A 20,821-nucleotide genomic window follows, 5' to 3' on the forward strand; every position below is an offset into this window, starting at 1 on the left:
TCAAGACAATTGGGTCCCTGTGGGACTAAATGCTGGGTTTCCGGGGAAGGCAAAGATGACTCATGCTGAGGAGCAGGTATCTTGTTGCAATCACTAAACTTCTGTTTGTGACATCAACCTGAGGATACCATATAATAATAACTGTCACCAAATTTTTATGTTTGAGACAAGGTCTCATTAGGCAATCCCAGCTAATCTTAGACTTAACACCTTATTTACTCAAGCTCTGGAGTACTGCCTCTATAGGAGTGTACAACTGTGCATGGCTTGATTTATGTTTATTTTTAAAATTATGTGTGTGTGTGTGTGTGTGTGTGTGTGTGTGTGTGTGTGTGTGTGTGAAATGCCAAGGTTCTCTTTCCACCATGCATACCCTGGGGACTAAACTCGGGTTGTCAGTCTTGGAGACAGGCCTTTACCCTTGTCTCTGGCTTGGGCTTGTAATGTTTATTAGATTAGAATAGGAGCAATAGGCTTCTACTTGGGAACCATGCAGTGGGTACCACAGCCTTTAATCCCAGCACCTGGGATGCAGAGGCAGGCTGATCTTTGTAAGTTCAAGGCCAGCCTGGTCTACAGAGCAAGGTCCAGGACAGCCAGAGCTACACAGAGAAACCCTGTCTCAAAAACAAAACAAAACAAAAAAACAAAAAACAAAACCAAAAAACCAAAAAACCCCAAAAAACAAAATACTATTTAGACAGGCAGATGTGGCTCGGTGGTGGCATATTTGTCCTATATGCGCATAGAGCTTCTTCAGGTGTACACACACACACACACACACACACACACACACACACACACACACACACGTGAGAGAGAGATACTTATTCACTATACATCTTAAATGAAGCATGTATTTTATTTACTAGCAAACACAGATGTTGGGTCAACACTCCCACCCCTATGGCTTGGGTCTGCAGCCCTGACTAGGAGCGCAGAGGGAAGGAAGAGATGACCAACACACAGATGCATGTGTAGAAAAGCTGGGGTCAGGTGGCTGTGCGTGCACTAACGGAACCGCACCTTCTACCGTAATAATCAGAAACCTCAGCACGTTTATTAGGTGCAGCACTGGGGGAGGAGTTAGCTGTCTCCACAGGACGTCTCTGTAGTGGAGTGGCTTCTTCCCATGGGTCAGATTCCTCGGTCCTTGGCATCACAGGCTCTTGTCAAACAATGCACACACACTCAGAACTTCCGTAGCTCGGGGCTTCACTTGTTGCCTACAGTGGCACAATTATTGACGAGAAACACAGCGAGACTGTGAAACACATCTTACCAGTCTCTGCAAACACAGCAGGAACCAGGTCCCGATGCGGGCAGGGTGTCGGGAAGCCCTTGGGAACTATATAAAACAAAGGGACATCACACACTGCCTACAGGAAGTAGGCTGGCACTCTGCCTAGCCGGGGCTGGTGGAGCTCAGCAGTCACGTGAGTGAGACAGTGGCCTGCCCTGCCTGGCAAAGAGGAGAGCTACCTGAGGCATCTGCCCAATATCTAATGCCATCAAGACCGTGCTTTGACTGTCTTCCCGGTTGTCTGTGGCTCTGGGCTCTGGTGGAGTGAGCTGCTTAGCCCTAGGAGGACTAGCCGGCAGCATGTGCCGCGCTCTGTCAGGCTGATACACTTCAGAGGAGCCGCTCTGAAGCCAGGCAGGTAGATTCATTCCAGCATGTAGACAGACATTCGAGCGGGTGAAATCAAGAGCAAAACGGATGTTTGCAAAGCAAAACTAGACACACCTGGATTTCAATCCGGAGATTTGGTGACTGATGAGTTCATGTTGTTAAACATTTTCATTTGGAACCTGAGCATGGGCTTAGATCTATCACTGTGGCTTTATTAATTGGGTGGTGGTGGGGTGGTGAGGATGATGATGATGATGATGATGATGGTGGTGGTGGTGGTGGTGATGGTGGTGGTGATGGTGGCGTTGGTGGTGGTGTGGTGAGGATGAGGATGATGATGATGATGATGATGATGATGATGATGATGGTGGTGGTGGTGGTGATGATGGTGGCGGTGGTAGTGGTGATGACAATGATTGACAGGCTTTCACTATGTAGCTCTGGCTGGCCTGAATGAACACCCTTATCTTCTCACAAGTGCGAGCCACCACACCCCACTGGTGGTCTCCTCCCCTGACCTCTGCTGTTCTTAGACTTGCTTTTCCTCTAGCGAGCTGTCTCTCTTACTTCTTTTCATAACTTTATGATCTCTTCTTCCCTTTATCTGTCTTTACATTTTAATTTTTATTCTTTTATGTGTATAAGTGTTTGCATGGGCATCTGTGCACCACAGAGGCCAGAAGAGGGCGTCAGTTCCTCTGGAACTGGCAACACAGACAGTTATGAGATAGTATGTGGGTGGTGACAATTGAACCTGGGTCCTCAGGAAGTACAACCAGTGCTTTTAACTGCTGCTGAGCCATCTTTCTCCTTCATCACACAGCTATTTATTTATTTATTTATGCATAGCCCTGGTTGTCTTGGAACTTACTATGTAGACCAGGTAGATCAGGCTGGCCTTGAACTCACAGAGATCCTCCTGCCTCTGCTTTTCGAGTGCTGGGATTAAAGACAGGCACCACCACACCCAGCTACCATTAGCCATTTTAATCTGCTCTCCTCTGGATTCTCTCCCTCTATTTTTCCCACTAGCACAAATGAGACTAGGAGCCAAGACAGACCTGCGAACACACCTGTGAGCCACACCAAAAAGCGCGACAGCTAAGGCTATAGCATTGCTCCTCTCTGACAGAAATCCCCAAACCCATTATTCCTGTAATTTAGGAGTTACAGAAGTACTAAAGACTCTTAGGACTTTTAATGTTGATAAACTATTCCAAATGTACTGCTCCATTGTATTGTATTTATTTTATTTTTGTTGTTGTTTGGTTTTGGGGTTTTTGTTTTGTTTTGTTTTTGAGACAGGGTTTTTCTGTGTAGCCCAGTCTGCCCTAGACTCACTTTGTAGACCAGGCTGGCCTCGAGCTCACAGAGACCCACCTGATTCTGTCTCCTGAGTGCTGGGATCATAAGTATGTGCCACCATGCACAACTCCATTGTATTTTATTTTAAAGGGCTTTTAGACATTAGGATATCCTGTCAAGGAACAGATTTGAAAGGCTTCACTTTATGCTGTAGGGACCTAACATCATGACGGGTTATTTTAAGTTGCACTTTCTTTCCCCCTTCTTATTAGCTGAGAAATCTTCAAAGCAAGCTTTTCATGAAAGAAACTTCATTGCAAAAGATAAAGACCGAGTTAGAGAGTTACAAAGAAAACAACGCCCAGCAGTCACTGCAGATGATGTCTCTGAGAGATGACATCAAGAACCTTCAGGACCTTATTGCTTCTCTAATGAAAATTAAGGTTATGAAAAACACAGATTCGCAGAATCTTGGAAGAGGCAACTGGAACCTAACTGAGCGAGTTGTGGACCTAGAGAACCATCTAAGGTAGGGATTTTCTAGTTTGTTTTCCAACATGTCTTTTGCCGTATGTTTCCAAATCTCATATAAGCCAGTATTTCTGATCAGATAATGTAGTAGAATTTCACTTAGTACCTGATGCTTTCAGTGCGTGCGAGTTAATTTTGTTTCTGTTTCTGTTTTTGTCAACTTGATGAAAGTGGATAATCTGGGAAGAGGGAATGTCAATTGAGAAGGTATCTCTATAAGCCTGGCCTGTAGGCAAGACTGTGGGGCATTTTCTTGATTAGTGATTTATATGGGAGGGCACAAGATCTTGGGCCATATAAGAAAGCAGGCTGAGCAAGCTATGGGGAGCAAACCAGTGAGCAGCACTGTCCACGGCCTCTGCTTCAGTTCCTGCCTCCAGGTTCCTGCCCTGAGTTCCCGCCTTGCCTTTGTCTCCATGTTACCCTCTAACATGGAAATGTAAAACAGGAAAATCTTCTTTTCCCACCAAGTTGCTATTGCTCATAGTCTGTATCACAGCAATAGACAGAAAACAGATGTTCTTTTCTGTCATTTGTTATTTCTGCTGGAAAGTGCACCATCTGCCTTCTTGCTCTTTGAAGTTCACATGGGCCTCTTGCAGTTTTTAATTGGTAGCAGCTTGACTGTGGTGTGGCTGTATATTTGTCCTGTTTCAGATTTGCAAACCTTACTGGATTTTCAATTAATGTCCTTGATTTTTATTAAAAATCAAGAGCTATTTTTCTATATATAGATTTTTTTCTCACCTTGTTACTTGTCTTATAGTGTTGAAGTTACAGGTCTATTAGATTTTTTTTTCTTTAGAGACAGGGTTTCTTCTCTGTGTAGCCTTGGCTGTCCTGTGTAGACTAGGCTGGCCTTGAACTCACAGCGATCCACCTGCCTCTACCTCCCAAGTACTGGGATTAAAGGCGTGTGCCACCACCGTCGGCTTAGATTTTTTTTTTACTTGACTCATTTATTAATGTTTTTAAATGTGAAAAAAATATATGTCTGGACATTGTGGCACACATCTTTAATCCCAGTACTCAGGAGGCGGAGACCGGTAGATTTTTGTGAGTTTGAGGACAGCCTAGTGTACAAAGTGAATTCCAAGACAGCCAGGGGTGTTACACAGAGAAAGCCTGTCTCAACAAAAACAATTTTTTAGTCATATTGAAAACTGGTTGAACCAATTTCATTGCATCACTGACCACTGGTACCCAACACAGAGAGCTCCTGGTGGAAAGAGAGAAGGCAGAAGGAAAGGCTCAGCTTCTGGAGAAAAGGTGGTCCTGCCCCAGCAGATGCTCTCCCTACGTACATTCGAAAGGACCAGAAGACTCCTTGGATATTTTCCCAGTGAAGGTGAGAAGGAGTTTTGACTATTTCCCTGGGTAAGTGTTGGGCAGGGTGCCAATTCTTTTGTGAATGGGAAACCGGAAGAAGCATGGTGGACCCGACGCCAGTGGTACTGCCAGGAGGACAGGAAGTTCCCTGTGATTTCACAGAAAGCTTTGGAGGGGAGAAAATGAGATGCCGGAGCTGCCCATTTCCTGTTCAGATTGGCTCCTGCAGATGAACACACTGGGCTTTGTGTGTCTGGATGTGGAGCAGCAGGCCCAGGCACCTCAAGCCAAGTTGTTGCTGGTCATCAATTTTTGGCGATTGACGTCTAGCAGTACAGATTCCGGGAGGAAGAGCACTTGGAAGAGAAGGGGAGGAGGCAGGTCATTGTCAAGGGGGCCGTGAAAGTTTATTGTGAGCTTAGATGATCACAGTGTGCTATGTGAAACAAGGGCCTGTGTGACTCAGTCAATGTGGGGGATCCCTTAGGAAAAAAAATCAAGGGCCGAAGAGATGGTCCAGCAGTTAAGAATGCTTGTTGTGAGCCGGGTGCGGTGGCACACTCCTGTAATCCCAGCACTCAGGAGGCAGAGGCAGGTGGATCTCTGTGAGTTCCAGGCCAGCCTGGTCTACAAAGTGAGTCCAGGCCAGCCAAGGCTACACAGAGAAAACCTGTCTTGAAAAACCAAACCAAACAAACAAATAAACAAAAGTAAAAAATAACAGAGAGTGATAGCACGGGGCACTCAACACCTTTCTGTGGCCTCTGTGTGCACACACACAGCTGTGCACATCTGTATACACATATATGTGTATGACACACATACATTCAGCAAGTACTTTCAATGTAATTCCAGTTTTTATATGCATCTCAAGTAATTGAGTTTTTGTTTGTTTGTTTGGAGGGTGTTTGTTTGTTTGAGACAGGGTTTCTCTGCTAGCCTTGGCTATCCAACACTCACTTTATAAACCAGGATGGCCCCAAATTCACTGTGATCCTCTGCCTCTGCCTCCCAGAGTGCTGGGATTGCAATCGTGTGTCACCACTCCCAGCAAGTAATTTTTTTTTTTAACATTTTTCCCCATTTGAACTTCTGTTATGAAACTCTCATGTCTAAAAAATATTCTCCAAGGGGGCTGGAGAGATGGCTCAGTGGTTAAGAGCACCGCCTGCTCTTCCAAAGGTCCTGAGTTCAATTCCCAGCAACCACATTGTGGCTCACAACCATCTGTAATGTGATCTGATGCCCTCTTCTGGCCTGCAGGTGTATGTGCAGGCAGAACACTGTACACGTAATAAATAAATCTTTAAAAAAATATTCTCCAAAAATTGCAATCCAAGCAGTTCTTTTTTGTTTTTTTTTCTATTCTTTTCCCCTCTAGGTTTTTAATGATATAAACTCATCCTGATTTCCACTATACTTTTTTTGTTTTTGTTTTTTAAAAAGATTTACTTACTTATTTATTATGTATACATTGCTCTGTCTGCTTGTACCCCTGCAGGCCAGAAGAGGGCATCAGAGATCACATTACAGATGCTTGTGAGCCACCATGTGGCTGCTGGGAATTGAACTCAGGATCTCTGAAAGAGCAGTCAGTGCTCCCAACCGCTGAGCCATTTCTCCAGCCCTTGTTTTGTTTTTTATCTCTGAACTTCACCCAAGAACCATCCCAACAGCAACTGAACTTGCTGACTCAGCAGGCAGACATCTCCAGTGGGAGGAGCTTAGCAGGGCCAGCAACGTGGCTCAGCTGGTAATATCTCTTGCTGAGAAAGCCTGATTACCATTGTTCAATCCTCAGATCCAATGGGGGGAGGAGAGGATCAACTCCCCAAAGTTTTCCTCTGACCTCTGGACTTGCACCGCACCCACCTATACACCATACCTACCCAACAACAATAAATACCTGTTAGTTACAACAACAACAACACACTCAACATTCTCTTCTTTCTTGTCATATTTACAATATAAATAGTCCAGGAGGAAGAGATACAACTTCTTTCACTTACATTAACAAGGTTGTTACATTCGATAAGCACGATTCTTTGATTCTTGTCGTACTGTGGATTGAACTCAGGACTTCTAGAATGTTAGGCAAACACTCTGCCACTGAGGTACCGTTTCAGCCCTATAGAAGTATAATTCCTTATGAAAACACATTTCCCTGAAGGCTCTTTACATAATGGCTTCAGTAGTCATTGGTGACCCTTGCCCAAGTCAGTTATTAGGAGTCACAGAATGATGTTTTCCAGCTGGGCATGGTGGCCCACAGCTGTAATCCCAGCACTGGGGAAGGCTGGGCTATGGGCTCTCTAGTTTGCAGTAGCTTGGACTGTACACCAGGACCTCTCAAAAAACCAAACAGAGTCAGTGCGATGGCTCAGTGGGTAAAAGCACATTTTTAAAAATTTATTTTATTTTTTTTTATTTAACTTTAATCTATGTACATTGGTGTGAGGGTGTCAGATCTTGGAGTTACAGACAGTTGCAAGATGCCATGTGGGTGCTGGGAATTGAACTCCGGTCTTTCGGAAGAGCAGGCAGTGCTCTTAACCACTGAGCCACCTCTCCAGCCCTACATTTTTTTTTTAACAGTCTGATACTAGACTTTGATTCCTGGTACCCTGTGATAGATTCCTCCAACTGTCTCTGCCCCTCCACCCCCCCCACCCCCCCGAGTGCTGGGCTTACAAGTGTGTGCCACCATACCTGGCTCAATTTCTACTTTTTGCAGTTATCATCTCTTTTTTTAAATCTGTCCCCTTGCTTCTTATGTGACTCCAATGTTTCAAATTAAGGGTCTTTTCTCTTGTGGTTTCCTGTTATTACTGTATACATAGTTCCTAAGAAGGGACACAAATATCTGCATGTTAAGCTTCAAATGGGGATTTTAATGCCTCTGTTGGTTGGTGTTTAGGACAATGGCGAAGCCTTCAACCTTGAGAGAGACAACATTGTTTACTCTGAAGGATCAATTGATGGACAAAACATTGGGGATAAATGTCAACAAGATTCGATCCACAAGGAAAAGCTGACATTTGAGGTGGGCAGACTGCCATCTTCCTGCCGCTGGGAAGCTACACCCGAGCAAGCCCATCACCAGAACTTCCTCAGTCAGCTGGCTACTCTACTGAGTGACAGCATCGGCCCCATCCTAGCCACAGAGGAAGCAGTGAAAGAGAGGATCCGGGAACTGGGCACAAACGAACAGTTGTGGAAATCTGTGAGTGTACCATCAGAGAAGTTATTCTCTCCTGCTTAATTCTTTTTTGTCTGTTTCGAGACAGGGTTTCTCTGTGTAGCCTTAGCTGTCCTGAAACTCACTCTATAGACGGGGCTGGCCTGGAACTCACAGAGATCTGCCTGCCTCTGCCTCCTGAGTGCTGGGATTAAAGACGTGTGCCATCACCGCCCAGCTTAATTCTTTTTTGATTTTGTTTTTTTAAATGTGTGTGTGTATGTGTGTGTGTGTGTGTGTGTGTGTGTGTGTGTGTGTACACACGCATATGCATGCTAATGTATTTGGAGTCCTGAGCTTGAGCCTGGGTGTGTTCATTGGAGGGCTCTGATTTGCAGTCTGGCTGGGCAGTGGGCTCTAGGGTTCTGCCTGCCTCTAGCAGTTGAGTGTGCACTAAGCTTTTTATATGAGTGGTGACTGTTCAAACGTGGGTCCTCATGTTTGCACAGCAAACACTTTACCATCTGAGCCATCTCGCCAGCTCTCCTGCTTTATTAGTTTAATATGTAGATTGTGATATTAGTCAACTAATAAGCTCTTTGGCTTCATTGTGACTTTTTTTTTAGTGATTTGTTTCTATTTTATTTACGTGCGTGTGTGCATGTGAATGTGTGCATTACTTGTGCACATGCATGCCTGTAGAGGCCAGAGGAGAGCCTCAGGTCCCCCTAGAGCTAGAGTTAGAAATAGTTATGAGCTGCCTGACTACAGGGGTTGGTCTCAGCAACTACCATAGCCGGCAGAGTAATGATCCGAGGGAGACAAGAAGCTAGTTGGTTCAGTTCAGTAGGACTCAGTAATGGGTGTTGGTTCAAAATTCAAGAATCTGACCCAGAGTAGTTTATTTTAGGCATATTTAATCACAGCACAACTTGGTGAAAACTTAACTCCTAGTGATACTTAACTCCATCCTGTGTGCTCAATGTAGACATAACTTTATTGAAACCCTTTGTAGGGCTGGAGAGATGGCTCAGAGGTTAAGAGCACTAACTGTTCTTCCAGAGGTCCTGAGTTCAATGCTCAGCAACCACATGGTGGCTCACAGCCATCTATAGTGTGATCTGATGCCCTCTTCTGGCCTGCAGGTGTATGTGCAGGCAGAATACTGTATAAATAATAAATACATCTTTTAAAAAAAAGAAAAAGAAATTCTTTGTAAAGCGCATGTGACATTTTCCATTAAGATGGGCTCTATAGATTTTACTACACATGACATCTTTCATAAAGACAGTTTCTATAGATTGACAAACTCACAGTAAGGGCCTGAGGGAGGATGCGATGTGGTCATCTTGGCCACACACATAGTGTAGCATAGTGCCAAGGTCACTGGGCTAATAATCACATCCCCTCCCAGCCTTCTGGGCAGAAAACAGGTTGCACATCTCTCCCGTTGAAGAGACAACCCTGTGTGCTTAACATCTCTGCTCTCCCTAGTATTTCTCTATAAGCCAGGAACTTCTGTGCCTACCACCCCTGACCTGGGTGTTGGGAACTGAGCCTGAAAGGTAAGTACTCTACAGCACAGAGCCATCTCTCCAGCTCCTCAATGTGATTTTGGTTGCATTTTTATTACTAGGTGGAAGAAGAGAACAGGGTGTCCTTGGTTGTATTGGAGGCCCCGGAGCGTGGCCAGAGCAGGAGCCCTGCTTTGACCCCACGCACCCCCGTCTGCCAGCTGTGCGTGCCTCGGCAGGTCACCCTTCTTCCCTGTGGTTTTAGTTCCATTTGTAAATGGGAGTGAAGAGGCGTCATTCCTTACTTTTCAGTGTGGTCCAAAGATTAAATGCATTGATACATGGTAAATGCTTACTGTAGTTCAATTAAATAAATATTAGCTTAGGGGCTGGAGAGATGGCTCAGAGGTTGAGAGCACTGCCTGCTCTTCCAAAGGTCCTGAGTTCAATTCCCAGCAACTACATGATGGCTCATAGCCCTCTTCTGGACTGCAGGTGTTACATTCAGGCAAAACACTCTATACATTATAAATAAATCAATCTTTTAAAAAAATATATTAGCTTAATAGTACTGTATTAGCTAGTCATGACAACATATATTAATAATCTCAGGCTGAGGGTAAGATTGTCCGTTCTAGGGCAGCCCTGTGGCAAGAGCCTGCCACAAAGAACAGCAACAAAACTGTTATGCAGCTTTATTTCACACTATGAACATATCTTATCCGTGTGTATCAAGGTTTTTTTTACTTCTTTCCTTTTTTTTTTTCATTTTTTGAGACAGGGTTTCTCTGTGTAGCTTTGGCTGTCCTGAACTCACTATGTAGACAAGGCTGGCCTCGAACTCACAGAGATCTACCTGCCTCTGTCTGCTGAGTGCTGAGATTACAGACGTGTGCCACTACGCCTGGCTCTCCTTCTTTATTAAAACAACAATCAGGATGTATGATCTCTAGATATGATACTAGTACTTGGGAAACTGAGGCAGGAGAAATGCTGTGAGTTCAAGACTATCCAGGCTGACAGAACAAGATGCTGTCTCAAAAATCCAAACAAACAATGCTATAGAGACGGCTCAGTGAGTAAGAGCACCTTCTGCTCTTGCAGAGGACCAAGGTTCGAATCCTAACACCTACATGGTGGCTCACAACTGCCTGTATCTCCAGGTCCAAGAGATCTTTTGCCTTTTCCAGTCTCCTTGGACACTAGGCATGCATGTTGTGGTGGTGCACAGACATACATGAAGGCAAAACACCTATACACACAATTAAAAAGCACATGTCAAATCTACTCACCTGTCTAGTAACTTAGTGTGGCACAGTGTCTAGAGAAATAGAGCTTGTACATAGTTTGAAACGGCGTGGGAAGCATGGGGCATTGGGAAGTGTCTATTTAATGTCCTGTTTTGTAGAAAATGGAAACCTTGCAACAGGAAATTCAGACGCTCACCAAGAGGCTTGAGTATCTGTACCGCCTTTATGAAGAAGCTGCTGAAGAAAATTACATGGAACAGAAAAGACACTTGCGACATCTGGAAGGAAAGGCTCCTGTCAACCCCTCCCTGAGGGGTTTAGACATGGGAAGGAAGAAGGTAAGAGCTTCCTGAAGGTGCCATGCTTCTCTAAGGGTGATCATGTTTTTGTTTATTTTCTCAACATTACTAAAGCTGCTTTTATTCTCTCTCTCTCTCTCTCTCTCTCTCTCTCTCTCTCTCTCTCTCTCTCTCTCTCTCTCTCTGTGTGTGTGTGTGTGTGTGAGCATCTTACTGTGTGGCCCTAGCTATATTCAAACTCACAGCTTCCTGACCTCAGCCACCCAAGTGTGGACAGGTGTGCACCACATCTGGCTTATACTTTTCTTGAGAACAGGAGAGGGGAATTTGCTTCAAAATGTTATTGCTTTTGGTTTTCTGAAAAAGCCTCTCTTCCTTCCATCTCTTTTTATATTTTATAAGTACTATGATGGCCCTTGTCAACATGAATCTTATTTTTAATAGTTTTTTTTTGGACAAGCTTTAGTTTAACAATATAATAGCTAGAATAAAACTCTCAAAGGAGCCAAGGCTGACCTTAAATGTATAGTCCCTCTGTCTCTGTCACCATCTCCATAGTCTAGCAGCAATCAGAAATATGTCCCCTGGCTAATGTGTATCTTAACTGACTTTTAAATGAGGACTATCAGGAAATGCAGTCAAAGGACTGCCTCTCCAGTGGCAAAATTCAAGGTCCTGTGACAGATTGACATAGGCATAGCTATGAGGGGCATAGATGTCTATGCAAAAAATTAAACAAGTTATTAAATTTTAAGAAAACACAAATAGCACATTTTCCCCTCCATTCTTTTAAAAGGTTTCAGAAAAGCAGTAATAATTGCAGAAGAGTCTGCAGAGTCTTTCTGACTCTGTCATCCCAGAAACCAATTATTTAGACATGCATCGTTCAGAGACATTGCTGTGGTGTCTTACAATAAGTGAACATCACAGCCAACTGAGTCTGGTGACATTTTTTGTTTGCTTGTTTCTCAGTGCATATAAAAATTATAATGACATGATATTGTAGCCTATTATGTTTTCATTATCTATAATATACGTGTCAAAACAAACTAGGAAAATGCTCTTTAGAAAGATAAAATAGCCAGCCAGGCAAGCTTACTTAAGGAGGTGAAAATATGCAGTTATTGTGTGGTGCTTTGAATGAGACCGGCCTCCATAGGCGCATATATTTGTATGCTTGTTTCCTAGTTGGTGGGACTGTTTTGGGAAGGATTAGGAGATGTGGTCTTTGGAGGAGGTGTGTCACTGGGTGTGTCACTGGGGCTGGGAATGTATATCTTATCATACTTAATTTAACTATTCTGATTTAACATTTGCGTAGTTTCCATATTTCCCCATTACAATTTGTTTTACATCGTACTGTGTGTGAATTCTTTATCCCAATCCTTAATACATTTTAATACGTTCCCAGAAAAAGATGGGTGAATCTGTGGTAACACATAGCACTGATCATAAAATTGACTGTTTAGCTGTACTTTCCCTAGCGTTGAGTCGTGATCCTCTATGCATATTTTATATTCCTGATTATTTTATCAGACAGATATTTTACTTGTGCAGTTATCATTAAGCCTTACCCAGAACAGCTTCTTAAAGTGCAGTTCTCGACTTCAATACTGTTAATTTCTACAAAGGAAAACTCCAGGACTCGGACTGCCCACACAGATAAGCACAGCAAGCTCGCACACTTAGGGGTGTTCTTGGATATTGAGCAGAATTCCAAGATGGCTTCAGCCCCAAGGATGGAGGAGAAAATTCAGAGACTTCAGAAGCAGCTTAGTGATTTGAAGTCGTCGAACAAAAACATGAAAACTCAACTGACAAGAATGAACGTCCTTAAGGTAAGTGAGAGAGGCTGGGCTTTCAAACACTCGCCTGTGCTTCGGGGCTCTTCCCGTTTTAGCTGCAGGTTTCCCAGGGACCTTTTATACTTTTTTACTTGTTTAGTTCATTACGGAGCAAAGTGGGGTTTACAGAATAAAGTGGGGGTGCTCGTGAGGAGTGAGGGTGGGTTGAAGGGACGGCTGCAGTGGGGAACCCTCTCACAGTGTGAGCATGAATGGTACAAGAGACTGTTACACTCAATGGACTTCGACACTTTCAGTGTTAGGGCTGGTGGGGTGACTCAGTGGGTAAAGGCACGGGCTGTCAAGCCTGCAGAATGAGTTGGATTCCCCGGATCCACGTGGTGGGAGAGGAGACTCCATGCCTCACAGCTGTCTTCCATCTCCACGTGGGAACTGAGAGCTAACTTGCTGGTCACGGCCTGTGCACCAAGCCAGGTTCCTCCACTCAATAAGCCGATGGAAGGGCTAAATTAGGGGCTCGAGAGACCGCTCAGGGGTTAAGAGCACTGGCTTCTCTTACAGAGGACCCGGGATCAGTTCCAAGGCCCCATTTCATGGCTAACAACTATCTGTAACTCCAGTTCCAGGGGATCCAACCTGACCCTCTTCCCGCCTCCTCAGGCATTGCACACACATGGTACACACAGGCATACACGCAGGCAAAACACTCATACACATAAAAGAAATAAAAAATATATTTTAAAAAACGGAGCCAAGTTAATAGCGCGGAAAACAAACAAACAAACAAACAACAAAGAGATTTATTCAGTTTGGCCACTTTGTGAAGGACAAAGAAATCCTGTGACACCTTTGACCCCACCCCACCACCCCTGCCCAAGCCCGTCTTTGGGGTCTTGAAGTGAGATCACAGTTTAAACATACACATTTAATGAACACAATCCTGGTCAAGGTGCAATTCTCCCTACCACTGATCCCTCACTGTCTGGGTCTCAGTCCCATCTTGTACATTGGTCTGAGAAGTTGTTAAAATTGTGTAAAATCTCCTCCTAGGAGACAGATTTCCCCACGGCCCATGACCTTTCCTTCTCCCAGCATGAGATTTCTGTGGAAATTCCCATTTCTTTGGGATCATCGAATAGTCTGATAGTCAGATTGAGAGACACAGTGTCTCCTTAGAACATATTAATTTCTGTCATGTTAGTTACAGTGCTTGCATGTGCGTACACACACACATGCATGCACAAACACCCCCCACCCACGCACAAGAAATGTCTAAAAGCTTTAATCTCAAAATGATTTTGTATACATGCAATATATATTAAAGCTTATAGGACAGTGCAGCCTCTATTCTAATTCTATTTAATACAGTTTGTCATGTTGTGATAGTGCCAACCATAAAATTATTTTTATTGCCACTTCATAACTGTAATTTTGCTACTGTTACAAGTTGTAATGTGAACATCTGTGTTTTCTGACAATCTTAGGCAACCCCTATGAAAGTATCATGGTCGTGACCCATAGGTTGAGAACCACTTCTATAGGATAATACATTAGATGTCTGTGTAGCCACCGAACAAAAAGTTGCTGCTCCCATTGAAGCCGGCGCATAGCTCACTACTTCTCAAGAGTAACTAGTAGTCAGTCTGTCGTGACTCTAAACCTCTTGCTTTTGGGGGGGGGGTTTAAAATTGTATTTATATGCATTTTTATTTTATGTGTATGCACCCACATGAGTTTATGTGTACCACATGCACCCAGATGCCCACAGAGGCCGGAATAGGGCATTTCAAGATCCCTTGGAAGTAGAGTGGGTGGGTGGGGGGTTGTGAGCTGTCTGATGGGGTTATAGGTCCCAAATGCAGGTCCTCTGCATGGGCACTAAGCACTCTTGATGGCTGAATGGTCTCTCCAGCCCCTTCTTTTGTTTTACTGTAGTGTTTGTTTGAAAAATGATCTCACCAAATAGCTCAGGCTGATCTGGAACTTCCGACCTTCCTGCCTCAGCCAATGAATTCTGGGGTCACAAGTATGCACATTCAGCTTTTACTATGGTATTTTTATTGGGTCAGTAGACTGAGTCAATTTTATTTCATGATTAATTAACTTTTTTGTTGCTTTTGAGCCTTCCAGCTTCTTGAACTATACTATTTCAAGGAGTAGCTGCATCAAATTCAAACGTGCACTAGGTAACTGACCATCTAGCCTGAACTTTTCAATGATATTTCTCTGCTGCAGAACCAGTTACTGTCTTTTCTGATAATTAGTTTACGTAGAGGACATAGAAAATGTGTTAAGCCTCTTTTTTTTTTTTTTTAAGCGTTTTGAGACAGGGTTTCTCTGTGTAGCCTTGACTGTCCTGTACTCACTTTGTAGACCTGGCTGGCCTCGAACTCACAGCAATCCACGTGCCTCTGCCTCCCAAATGCTGGGATTACAGGTGTGTGCCACCGTGCCCAGCTGTGTTTAGCCTCTTTAGATTCCATGTGTCCAGAATATAAAATTGCTAGGACAAGGTAGGCTATTAATGAATATTATAGTGAAGAAATATTCTTTTCATTCAGAAATTGGTGAGTTTTCCCCCATGTGTTTTATGAAGTTCCTTCTTCCTTCTTTCTTTCCTTTTTTTTATTATTATTAAAGGCATATGAACCAGGAGTAGTACACAAGCTTTTAATCCCAGCACCGGGGAGGTAGAGGCAGGAGGATCTCTGCAAATTCAAGGCCAGCCTGGTCTCCGGCCCGAGTTCCAGACCAGCCAGGGCTACATAGTGAGACCCTGCCTCAAAACAAGCAACGAAACAAAGATGAATCATCTTGTCTGTTATTTCCAGGAAAATCTAAGCACATTTTCCTCCTTCCTGTGCCCTATCTTTTATCCTCACACAGGACAAGACGATTGAGAGGCTCAGGCAATCTGTAACAAAAGTTGAAACAGTGAAAGAGAAGACAGGTGCCAAAACAGACAACTTAAAAACCACACCGGATGCTGCTGAGCAGGAGGCGAGATCAGAAAAGGAGAAGGCACCTCGGGCGGCAGCCCGGGGCCCTGTTGAGCCCCCCACCGGCAGGAGCCCCCCGAAAGGGGTCTCAGGACGAGAGCAAGAGGTCTCTTTCTTACGACTGTGTTAAAAACTAGTTTCATTGACGTGATCAAGACGCACCTCAACTTAGAATTTACTTTGACAAAAAGGGAATTTTTTTTCTTTCTTTCTTTCTTTCTTTCTTTTTTTTTTTTTTTTGGCTAATATCATCAGAGATGGTTTGAACTGCTGAAGCTCTCAGAAGGGCAGACACGTCCCTGAGTACCATGATCAGCACTTCATACCTTATACGGTGACAGTTTGTGTGTTTCACTAGCAGCTGTTTCCGCCCCCCCCCCATATGACAGGAAACATGGCCATGTACTTTCATATTTAGGTTCTATGACAGGAGCCATAACCCCAAGGGAAGTTCTTCTCCCTGTGAACCCAATATGGCTGGGGCCAGATGTGTGCTGCTTTTAGCTCACATTTGTGTATACAATAACCTCTAACAAATTAGGATGGTCAAAACATGTGATATAGGAAACTGTGTTTTATGTTGTGTCACAGTCCTTGGGTTAGCACACTCAAACTTGCTTAGATTTTCACTTTTGATATCAAACCCACAGCTGTCACCTCCAAGGTGATAAGAAACACAGCATACTCTAAAGCAAATGTGAGTGACCATGGTTTAGCCACAAAGATTTACATTACCCCAAATACCGTGTTCCAATGTGCTGGCAATTTCACAAAGATTTTGTAGTAACAGAACAATATATATATATAAATCAAAGACACATTGTGTTTTTTTAAGGATTCGTTTTGAGACAGGGTCTCACTATGTGACCTTGGTTGACCTCAGCTCTCTATGTACACCAGGCTGGCCTTGAACTCATAGAGATCTACCTGCCTCTGCTTCCCAAGTGCTGGGACTAAAGGTGTGCACCATTAGCCTGACAAGACATTTGAAACATGATTTACATTTTATATATAGGTGTTTTGCCTGCATGTGTGTGTGTGTGCATCATGTGTGTGCCTGTTGCCTTCAGAGACCAGAAGTGGGTATTGGATCCTCTGGAACTGGAGCTGTAGACAGTTGTGGGTGGGAATTGAACCTGGGACCTCTGGAAGAGCAGACAGACAGTGCTCTTAATGACTGGTCCATTCCTCCAGCCTATCTGTCTGTTGTCTGCCTGCCTGCCTATCTATCTATCTATCTATCTATCTATCTATCTATCTAGTGTTTTGTGTGCATATATGTCTGCATGCCATGTGTGTGCCTGATGATGCCCGAGGAGGCCAGAAGAAGGTGCCAGATCCCCTGGAACTGGAGTCACAGGTTGTGGTGACCGGCCACGTGAGGACTTGCAACCAAGAGCAGCCAGCGCTCTGATGCTGAGCCATCTCTCCAGCCCCCACTGTTAAAATCCACTGGTCCGTGTTTCATGACGGTGTGTTGTACAGTGAAGGGGGAAATCTGTGCTGTGGGTCTCAGGTGCTGTCTGATGACATCCTTAGCCTTGGTGTTGGTGGAAGAGAGGGGCCTGTTTGTACACTCTAAAAGGACGTCCCTAACAGACACAAGGCTGTCATGTGACACATAAAGCTGGGCAATAGACGGCACTCAAGAGGACAAGGTAGCTCAGGGTAATTTGGCTCTGGACCTGCAGCAGACTCTTCATATTTCTGGTTAGAGCACGTCTCTGGTTTCTACTAGGATCTTATTTTAGCTGAACACTGCCCTCTTCTGTTGTCATAGCAAGGGCACTTTTTACTTGTTTTTTGAGGTGCTGATGCAGGCCTTGCAAATGCTAGAAAAGATACTGCCTCTAAGCTCTAAACCCAGCACTTAAACTTTTTCTCTTGAGATAGGGTCTCACTCAGTTGCTTGAGCTGGGCTTGTACTCCTTCTACGGCCCAGGCAGGCCTTGAACTGTGGCTCATGTTACAGGTGCCAGTGGTTTCTTGACAAGTCTTTATTTGGAGGCGGAGGGTCTATGTGATGGCTCCTTCTGCAAACTCTTTATATATAATCCCTTAGTTTCATTTTCCCTCTTTTCCGCTCCCCACCTCTCCCTTACACACACTCTGCAGCCTCCCCTCAGAAACCTTGCCTTCAAGAAAAGGCCATTTCTGTTCTCACAGGCTTTCAAGCCTCTTTCTTTTCATTTTCCCACCGGTCAGTGTGCTGATCCTTGAGGTCTCCAGCTTGTTCTTGGCATTGTGTGTGGGGAATAAGGTTATCCACACCCTCGAACACCGAGTTTCCCCACCTTCTGGAGCTGCCTCTGCTGCCTGGGGCTACTTGTGTCCCCACTCACATGCAAAGGGAAGCCTGTCATTTTCTTTCAGTTGGCTCTATGGCTGTTTTTTATTTGCTGTTTTTGTCTGTCTCCTTGGCCTTTGGAGGAGATATGCACTGAGGACTGCGATTATCATTAAGCAAATCAGAAGCCCAAATGCAGTTTGCCACACCCAGTGGTACATGCCAATAGTCCCCACAGATTGAGGCTCTCAATAGATGAGTCACTCAAGCCTAGGTATTTTAAGCTAGGCTGGGTAGCAGAACACATGCAAAAAGTATGCTGGTAAGACATGCGCAGCGGGTAATGGTGCTTGCTGCCAAGCCTGGCAACCTGTGTTCAATCCCTGGTACCCACATGGTAGAAGGAGAGAACTGATGCCCGAAAAATGTCCTCTGACCTCCACATGCGTGCATGCATGCATGTACAAATAAATAAAGGTAAACTCTTAATTACATTATGAATGCAATATAATTAGTAATACAATCGGGCTTAATGTACAGAAGTACTAAATGGGAAAGCGATAAGAATGCTTAAGAAACTTTAAAGAATTCTTGTAATTGAATGGATTTTTCTAACTTGAAAATACTACTTCAGTCCAGCATGGAGGGATGCCTGGCTGTAATTGCAGTGCTTGGGAGACTGGGAAGAAGGTGGGTTTAAGGCCAGCTTAGCTGCGCAGCAAGACCCTTTAAAGCCTCCTAAGATAGATTGCACTAAGGAAATGTTTCATAAAACTAGATTTCAGTCCATGCCAGATTCATTGTACATAACGAAAGGGTGACTCATATCAGTGACATACTGATTTGTGCGGTGCTTTGTTACAGCTTACCGACTTTCGAGAAACCATTATGAAGATGTTGGGATTTAACATGAAAACAGCAGACAAGGAAGTCATCAATCAGCTGAAGCTCATCATCCAAGTCTATGAAATCTCCAAGAGATCAAAGACGGCTTCTCACTGTGAGAGCGGACAGGACAAGTGAGGAAGTTCCGCCTCTACTTGCTGCCAAGGACATACATACAGCGGTTTCCTGCAGCACCCAGAGTACAGCTACGTTGTGAATAAAAAGCACCCGGAAAGTTCCACTTAAACCCTCTTCTCCCCCATACTTAGTATTTACCTTTACTTCGTGATGACCAATCTTTATAGATCCCTGGCTCAGTCTGTACTGTCACTTGTGATACATGGCACTTAATCTGATTCCTTCTGGTAAAAGGATCTGAATCATAAACATTCTTATCTGTAATATTTATAACCATAGTCAATAACCCATGTCTTGAATGAATGATTTATTGGATAAACAACCCCACCCTTAGAAATGCAGTAAAGTTATGTTCTGTCAATTGAGTCTATCTTCTTAACAAGGCATATGGATATTAGATATGACATGTTGCGGGTTTGGAAGGCCATTAAGACTCCTTGTAAGGTCTGGGCATGGTGGCGCACACCTTTAATCTCAGCACTCAAGAGGCAGAAGCAGGAGGACTGCTGTGAGTTCAAGGCCAGCCTGGTCTACAAAGCAAGTCTAGGACAGCCAAGGCTACACAGGGAAACCCTGTCTTGGGGGAAAAAAAGACTCCTTGTAAAAAGAATGGGCAATAGACTGTCCTGAGGGTATTGTCCTAGTATGTAATAGTGTCTGCCTAGTGTAGGTTCATTTTCTACGTAATAGTTTCTCCATTCATTTACATTTGTGTTTTGAGAGAGGGCTGGCTTCACATTCATAGTTTTTCCAATTTCTAGACTCTAGAAACCTAGAAACCAACTCTAGAACTTAGAGGTTGTTCTCTCTCTCTCTCTCTCTCTCTCTCTCTCTCTCTCTCTGTGTGTGTGTGTGTGTGTGTGTGTGTGCGCGCGCGCGCGCGCCTGCGCATGCGCACGTGCATGAATGCATTTGAGATAGGAACATGCTAAGGAGCTCAGACTGGCCTCAAAGTCATGATCACATAACCTGGGCATGCCTAGCTTGCTCACATTCCTGCCTCATAATCTTCCTTCATTTTGATGACTTTGTAAAAATTTACTTTCACAAGTGTTTTGCCTGTGTGCATGTATGTGCATCACATGTGTGCAATGTCTGTGGAGGCCAGAAGGGAGCAGAGCCCCTGACACTGGAGTTACAGACTTCAGTTGTAATGTAGCGATGTAGCTGTGGCTTGTCTGAAACTTGCTATGTTAACTAGGTGGTCATGAACCACCATGTGGTTGCTGGGAATTGAACTCAGGACCTCTGGTAGAGCAGTCAGTGCTCTTAACCTCTGAGCCATCTCTCCAGGCCCAGTTCCTTGATGTAAAACCCCACTCTTGGTCACGATACTATTTCTCCAGTTCTCTTATGTGCTTCTTCTATTTCTTGTATCAGAGCCCTTGTCATTACATTTGGACAATCCAGAATGATGTCCCTATTTATCTTTTTAACTTTTATATGTACAGAGCTGGGGACCAAACCTGGGGCCCTTGCACATGGTCTACAAGTGCTCTACTACTGACCTACACCCGTAGGGTTGACCATTTTATTTTAAAGTCAGTCCATTATCAACCTCAATCCTCTTCTGCCTTGGAACTTAATACAGTCAGGTCCAGGACCAGACATTTTGAAGGCATTAGTTAGCATCCACTAAAATTGAACACAGGTAATTCCACGCCTACA

General features: G+C 44.1%; 1 protein-coding gene across 1 annotated transcript in view; it reads left to right on the top strand.

The window, feature by feature from the left end:
* LOC311602949 (coiled-coil domain-containing protein 170-like) overlaps nucleotides 1–19,514 on the top strand; it is a 28,146-nt gene extending 8,632 nt beyond the window's left edge. The window contains exons 4-10 of the mRNA XM_084791628.1: nucleotides 3,211–3,467; nucleotides 4,682–4,817; nucleotides 7,716–8,021; nucleotides 10,899–11,078; nucleotides 12,671–12,877; nucleotides 15,731–15,949; nucleotides 18,995–19,514. Of these exons, the coding sequence (XP_084647754.1) occupies nucleotides 3,211–3,467; nucleotides 4,682–4,817; nucleotides 7,716–8,021; nucleotides 10,899–11,078; nucleotides 12,671–12,877; nucleotides 15,731–15,949; nucleotides 18,995–19,153 (1,464 nt within the window). The 3' untranslated portion in view covers nucleotides 19,154–19,514. The remainder of the gene's footprint in view (nucleotides 1–3,210; nucleotides 3,468–4,681; nucleotides 4,818–7,715; nucleotides 8,022–10,898; nucleotides 11,079–12,670; nucleotides 12,878–15,730; nucleotides 15,950–18,994) is intronic.
* Nucleotides 19,515–20,821: the final 1,307 nt, after the last annotated feature.

This window comes from Acomys minous (assembly GCF_964271855.1).
Source record: "Acomys minous genome assembly, chromosome: 8".
Classification (NCBI taxonomy): Eukaryota; Metazoa; Chordata; class Mammalia; order Rodentia; family Muridae; genus Acomys; species Acomys minous.